Consider the following 7,476-nt stretch of genomic DNA (forward strand, 5'->3'; position numbering starts at 1 on the left):
TCGAGCCTCACACCTGCACAATGTAGATCTAGCTTGTTTCGGCTGTAAGCCTATGCTTCAGGACCACTGCTTGATATGATTTAACTATGGTACCAAGAATATTCTTATTGGCCGATTTCATCCACACCAGTCAAATAAACAACACCAGGTGCAATCAGAACACTAATAGAAATGGTAGACAACTAGCAGTTTCACACCAAATGCACCCATGAAGCCTTAACACAACATTCACAGCAGACACACCACCCCTCGGCTGAGAAAAATACTCCACACTCTTCACAACTATACGTTGAGGATGTCATAAAGCTTTAGATCTAACCGATCTAAGCCCCCAGTTCAGAACTGCATCCAACAATGACCTTCACAGATCACAACCAATCGCTATGGTGGCAGATCTTGACCCTCTTGCAATAACACTGTGCCAGGGTTCCGCTGAGGTCATGAGTTCGAGCCTCTTCCAAACTCACACACCACGCCACTTGACCCACACACACTGTCACAGGATTTGAACTCGAGCGTCCGGTTTTGTGACTCCGCGCGTAGCAGATCATTTTGTTAAAACACTGAGATCCGCAGCCCTTCCAATTTCTTCAACGAGCACTGCACCTTGCTGGACGGCTCCAGGCTCACCGCACCACTAAACACATTTACACTTCTCTTCTCCTCAGACAAGCTGCTCAGAGAATTGCGACTCCACACAGATAATGACTTTCTCATGGCTGCATAGCAACTTCTCAACATTCACACTAGCAATCTGCGCCGCCTCCACATGCGTGGCTCAAACGACCTGGTAGAATGTTTACCACAATTTCTACCTTGCATCAAGCGCGCGCCATCTTGGGCCACCAGAGTCCAACACCACTACACCAAGATCGATGTCCTCCTCATACAACGAATGTTGTTCCCGGTGTAACCACCACACTTGCCTTAAAAAAACTAATCGAAAACCCACTACACCACTGCATCGGCTCCTCACAACTACTTACGGCTTCGAACAACTATCACACAAGATTCTATGTTTCTTTCCCATAGCAGCATCTACGTCGAGCTTACGCTCTCTGCACAACAGCCTCTCCACACTGCGGGCACTCTCATAGCGCTTAAACAATGCTCTCCAACAGCAAGGAAGACTCCACGTGCCCTTCACACCACCAAGCCCTCACGATCCTGGCTCTATACCATATCAGGGTTGAAGAACAGCTTGTAGATTGCATTACAATGGTTGAAATTTATATACAAAGGTACCCGAAGACTCTACAGTGAATCATGTCGACTATCATTATTTCCTTATTTCCTGCTGACTATCACTGACGAACCATTCATCGCCTGCTATGGAGCAGTCTTTGAAGATTATTCTTCTGTGGGTGGATTATATTGGAATTGGGTATTGGAATTTGGTAGGAGGTAGAGAAAATTGTAGGGGCTAATATTGAAAGATGGGCTAATTTTTCATATTTTTTCAAAAAATTAATCAATTTTCAGTTTTTCATAAAATGCTTGGCCCAAATTTTATAATATAGAATTATTTTCCCTTGAAAATCGTTGAAAATTTATATAGACTAATATAAAATAATTAGAAATATAACTATTTTTACAAAAATATTCTTAAACATTTTACAGTTTGCATATTAAAAACTAATAAGATTTTCTAAGTTTTCTAAACTTTAATATAAATTTTCATTCTAAAATTTTCTTTTTTATGAGGAATTTTAATTTTTTATTTAAAAATAAATAAATAATTTTAATTTGATAAATTAGATTTTGGTTTTTATCTAAATTATAATGAACAAAAATAGTAATTTAAATTGTTTTGATTTGATAAACTAGAAATATTTTTCATCTAAATTACAATGAAATAAATTAAATTAAAAATTTGAAAAATAAAAAACCACACTTTTAATTTTCAAAAATAAAAATAAGAATGACAGATTAAATTAAATTATTATTTCTTTTGCCGCAGTAGTAGCTGCTTCCATTCCCTTTCGCAGGTGCTTTTATTTAATTCCTCATCGCACCTTGATCTGATTAATCGATCACTTTAACAATTAAATATTAGTGGTGGGGATTCGTCGCACCTTGGTCCAATTAATCGACCACTTTTTAACAATTAAATATTAGTGGTTGGTATTAATCGACTTAGAGTTGCCACTCATGTGCCTCAGTGGACTGCATGATCGATTCCCCAAGCAATAGTTCATTCAGTGAGGATTATTTCTAGAATAGATACAGATGACACAAATAATGGTCTAATAGTTCATTCGTTCATGGTTATCTGGTCCATGCCACTACTCAGAGCTCATCAAGGGGAAACACATCAAAAATAATCTCTGACTCGTGCTATATGATGTGGTGCGTGTGAAAAAGATTGAACTTGTTTAGTGTTTGCGGTGCTTTCTCAGTACAACGGAAAAATAAATGAATGCATGCTTGCTACTTGTAAACTTTATAGGTAAAAACTAATATTAACAATTGGCCTCTCGACGAAAAGTCACATTCTATATATATATTATTTATTTTTTTAGATTTTGTGGTATAAATTGGATTTAAATTTCTTAATTTTTTTACAATTTATAATGAAAATATATCACTAATATATATATATATATATATATATATATAATATTAATGTTAATATTGATATTGATATTAAAAAATAATATTAAATTATGTTTAATGGCTTTATTTATAAAAGTTAATTGGCATATAAATGATGGAAAATGACATTTTCAGCATATATCAATCATATTTAGTTATGTGGTTGTGCTATTGTTTAAATTAAATCTGCTATCTTTTAAATAATATATGTGACCAAAAATATTCTCTTGAAATCAAATTTTATTCATTCATTTATTAAAAAATCAAAATTCCTAAAACCTAATTCCAATATAAACCATATCTATCTACATAAAAATAATAAAACAATATTAAAAATAATCAAATTAATTAACATTTTCATATAAAAATTCACACTTACCAGACTAAAATCAATCTAACTTTAGACTTAAAATTTCATCACCGGTTCTACACCATACATAACTGTTTATCCACTTAACGAGACATATGTTTCACCCTTAATTCCATTACGTGATACATGTAAGACGAACAGTTGATCACACCATCATCTTACTTACCAAAAATTAAGCAAAGCAAAGCATAGTAATAATTCACAACGCATAGCCATAGCCAGCAAGTCTACATTACACATCCCTTAATATCATAATATGACATCACGGCATCGTATTATATATAGATAAATAAAGATATGCAAATCGGTGTTGGAATTCCAAAATTAAAACCGGTAAATTTTGATGATATAGTCAATTTTATATCGATTGTGATGGTTCTAATAAAAAATTGAAAATTTTACCCTTATTGTCAGTTCTGATGGTTTGAAAGATATTTTGATCCTTTTAACAAGTTGACCCATGACACACATTCTCCTATCAAATTGTATCTGTAATGCTAAGGGCTAACAATGCAACCCGAAAAAATATGAGGAGTTACACAATGATGCTCTCAGGCTATTTCCTAACACCATCGCCGAAAATGCATCCTAACCAGAAGACAGAGGTAACCCTAAGTCTCTTTGAATAGCGTCATCCCACGTACTCATTGTTACGACACAATGAATCACACCGTCCTATGCACTTCAATTGCATGTTGCAAAACTCCTGAATAGTCAACTCATATGAAGAAACTTTCCAGAGTTATGAGGCACTTCATGGATAAAAAGCGCCTCTGATAACGGGTCGGCCGGAGACTTTAACCCTTTAGAATGTGCACGGAGTTGGACAATTGAGTGGATTCCCACTTGCTCCGATTAATTTGATAAAAGATAAACCTGTGAGGAGCAGGTGAACAAATTTCACGTGAATAGCGGATGTCGGGGTCAAAACTCGTAGTAAATAAATAACTTAAAACAATGAAACAACCCCGTTTATTTTGGGGTTGCGTTAGGAACGATTTGGATGGTGGGCAAGGCCAATGATAATTCTCTGTATCGTTGGTACTTGTGGAAAATAATTTTACCCAACAGAGGAATCCTATTATTCCCTGGAGTCAGTCATATGAATAATACAATCCCTAAAACTAGGGTAGAGTGGTGGAATTAAGACTTTGGCGCTGGTGGAGTCAAGAATTTTCTCATATCAACAATGGTGTTTTCGAACAGCCGTGATTTTGGGCCATCTCATTCATCGAACAGTGATACTTGGCCCTCTTCTTTGTACAGTCCTGTCACCCACATGGTGGCAACTCTTGGATGGCCAATTTAGTTGACTAGGTATCAAGACTAATTGCTATTTCTGCCTATTTTATTCCTTCCTAGGAACTCGTCATTTGTTATATAAAGGGGCGAAGTGTTCATGCAGATTAATGCACCCGAGCTGAGTTCAGCTCATATTTGGTCGTTCCATTTGCAGTCGACTGGTACGCGAGCTGAGTTCAGCTCATAGTTTGATATCGTTGCTGCAGTGTGTGGACTATTAGAGGTTGAACCCCTTCTGTAACCAAAATGCCTGGCTATCGAAGTGCACTCGCATTGTTTGTTTTGCTTTGGATTTTTTGTGTTGGATCCGAGGCGGCCAATAGGTTTGGAATTTTCAAAAAATTGACGGGCATTATTCCTGGACGGGCAGTGGTGGTAGCTGGGACTAAACGTGGACAACAACATGCAACGAAATACGTGGAAGAGCCTGAACGAGTTGTTGAAATGGTCGAAAGGTAATTGATGTTCATGCGGTACATAATACAATTATTCTAATACTGGGAGTTGACTTCTAATGGCTAACCTATGTGTTGATCAGATTCATCATCGTTTGTAATAAAGATTTCATTGAATTTTCAAGTGAAAAAGCCGGAGTCTTATTGTTACAAGTTTTTTCGGACTAATTTTCTGTTTAATTGGCTTAGAATGGTTATGCAAAGATTTGTTGGAATCAGTTGCCAAATTAAGTGTCTAAAATTATTTTCAGCTGATGATATATTTATTTTAGATAACACAGATTAAAATTCCTTTCAGTCGATGATATATTTATTTTAGATAACAAAAATTAAGATATGATTAAAAATATTTTAGTAAGAAACTTAAAACGTGTAACTGTTGATATATAGAGTTTAGGGATCAAATTTAAGTTTATAATTAGACAACCTTGATATATAGATGGTTGATAGGGATGAAATTTACTTCACACTTAAAGATTTTTAGAGAATTTAATTCCACAAGAGAAATAAGGACGTCAGTGCATAACGTTTTACATAGCGGCAGTAGCATTAACACTTTATTTATGGCATGTATTGCAGTAACATTACCAGTTCGAAAAGGGAACTGAGTTATCTGTCTTGCGGAACGGGGAACCCCATTGATGACTGCTGGCGCTGCGATCCAGATTGGGAAAACAATCGAAAGAGGCTTGCAGGCTGCGCCATTGGGTTCGGGAGGAATGCCATTGGAGGGCAGAATGGAAGATTCTATGTGGTTACTGATCCCAACGACTACGATGCGGTCAATCCCCGGCCCGGCACGCTGCGCCATGCCGTTATTCAAACGGAGCCTCTGTGGATCATCTTTGAGAGAGACATGGTCATCCAGCTCAAAGAAGAGCTTATCATGAACAGCTACAAGACAATCGATGGCAGAGGCGCCAATGTCCATATCGCCAACGGTCCTTGCATTACGGTACAGTATGTGAGTCACATTATCATTCACGGGATTCACATCCATGACTGCAAGCCTGCAGGAAATGCCATGGTGAGGGATTCCCCGACACATTACGGGTGGAGAACGATCAGTGATGGAGATGGAGTTTCCATCTTCGGCGCAAGCAATATCTGGGTGGACCATTGTTCCTTGTCAAGCTGCACCGATGGGCTCATCGATGCCATCATAGGGTCAACTGCGATTACCATATCAAACAACTTTATGACGCATCATGACAAGGTTTGAATCTCAATTCCAGAATTGGAGTATTAAAGGTTCAAACTTTCCTAGCACGTTTATGCCGGTCTATCCCGCTCATCTATTTGTTACATTAATTGTTACAGGTCATGCTCCTGGGCCACAACGACGATTATACTCAGGACGTTAAAATGCAAGTAACAGTTGCCTTCAACCATTTCGGAGAAGGGCTTGTGCAACGCATGCCCAGGTATCCCAGAACGATCTGAATTCACATTTTCCATTAGTGTTTTATGTATTAGCAATCGAGTAAACAATAGAGTTGAGAAGTTTATCCGTTAAACAAGTTTAATGCACTGATGTTGAAACGCAGATGCCGACACGGGTACTTTCATGTGGTGAACAACGATTACACGCAGTGGGAAATGTACGCCATCGGTGGAAGTGCGAACCCAACAATCAACAGCCAAGGCAATCGATTCCTCGCACCTGTCGATCGTTCTTCAAAGGAGGTAAACGTTGCTTACTCATTTCCGATGAATTCATTACTGTCAAGATCAACATAGTAAGTCGATGGAGTTGATGAATATAAATGAATGAACAGGTAACGAAGCGCGAGTACACAGCGGAGAGTGTATGGAAGCAGTGGAATTGGAGGTCAGAAGGAGACCTGATGTTGAACGGAGCGTTCTTTGTTCCCTCGGGCGCGGGCGCATCCTCCAGCTATACGAAGGCTTCCAGTCTCTCAGCAAGACCTTCGTCTCTCGTCGCCTCCCTCACAGGGAACGCCGGCGTTCTGACATGCAAGAAAGGGTCTGCATGCTGACTCCAACAACACAATGCAGACGGACACCTTAAAGTTCCCTGCTTCTGAATTAGATCTAGTTTCCTTCTTTGTGTTAAAACAGCAGTCCTGGTGTGTGACAGTATGTTAGGTCAGTTAATGTGACGAAGCTCATGTACCTTCCAGCCTCGGCGTCCTTGAATGGGCCCTCTTCTCCTCTTCATGGAGGTTAACCGGCAAGTGAAGACGTCTGGTAGAATTGTTATTTGCCTTTAACAACTTGGAGTGAGAAGCAAACAGGTTTGCTTATTTTATTTTAATCAATTCGTACGTGCAAGAATTTCCGTATTTGGTCTTTCCAGCTAGAATGAAATATTTTCGTATATGTTTTTGCGGTTAGCATGAAGGGTATATTTTTTTTTTTTTAGATTTTGGATCTGATCCATACAGCATAATTATTAAGTTTGAATTTCAAATTGTTAAGTTTGAATTTGGATTCAAATATTTCGATTTGTAAAAAATTTGACAATATACATTTTAAACATTTAAATAGATATATATTTTATGTAATTCAAATATTATGTTTATTTTATTTTTATTTATTTTTAAATTTAAATAAATTTTAATTAATACAAATCATTTTAAAACTATAATTTACTAACCAAAATCACAACAACCATACTTATATGTTATTTTCAAAATTCTAAATTAGATCTCTAGAATTTTAACTAAAATTCTTTGTAATTAATATATATTTATAACTTAAATATTAAAAACTTAAAACTTCATAGTACAT

General features: G+C 37.1%; 1 protein-coding gene across 1 annotated transcript; it reads left to right on the forward strand.

Moving 5' to 3' along the window:
- The first annotated feature begins 4,389 nt into the window (after positions 1-4,389).
- LOC149181520 (putative pectate lyase 5) lies at positions 4,390-7,005 on the forward strand. The gene is made up of 5 exons (XM_089418339.1): positions 4,390-4,722; positions 5,302-5,938; positions 6,043-6,146; positions 6,270-6,408; positions 6,501-7,005. The coding sequence occupies exons 1-5, from the start codon at positions 4,514-4,516 to the stop codon at positions 6,720-6,722; spliced, it is 1,311 nt and encodes a 436-aa protein (XP_089274465.1). The 5' UTR covers positions 4,390-4,513; the 3' UTR covers positions 6,723-7,005.
- Positions 7,006-7,476: the final 471 nt, after the last annotated feature.

Source organism: Pinus tabuliformis, chromosome 3_2 (assembly GCF_031772625.1).
Source record: "Pinus tabuliformis cultivar Carrire ecotype Pingquan chromosome 3_2, CPIR1, whole genome shotgun sequence".
NCBI lineage: Eukaryota > Viridiplantae > Streptophyta > Pinopsida > Pinales > Pinaceae > Pinus > Pinus tabuliformis.

What these genes read in the sequence shown, in the direction of transcription:
- LOC149181520 (XM_089418339.1), top strand. Translation starts at nt 4,514, where the DNA reads ATGCCTGGCTATCGAAGTGCACTCGCATTGTTTGTTTTGCTTTGGATT. An exon ending in CTTGTGCAACGCATGCCCAG is followed by an intron (nt 6,147 to 6,269) that starts GTATCCCAGAAC and finishes GTTGAAACGCAG; the next exon opens with ATGCCGACACGGGTACTTTC. An exon ending in TCGATCGTTCTTCAAAGGAG is followed by an intron (nt 6,409 to 6,500) that starts GTAAACGTTGCT and finishes ATGAATGAACAG; the next exon opens with GTAACGAAGCGCGAGTACAC.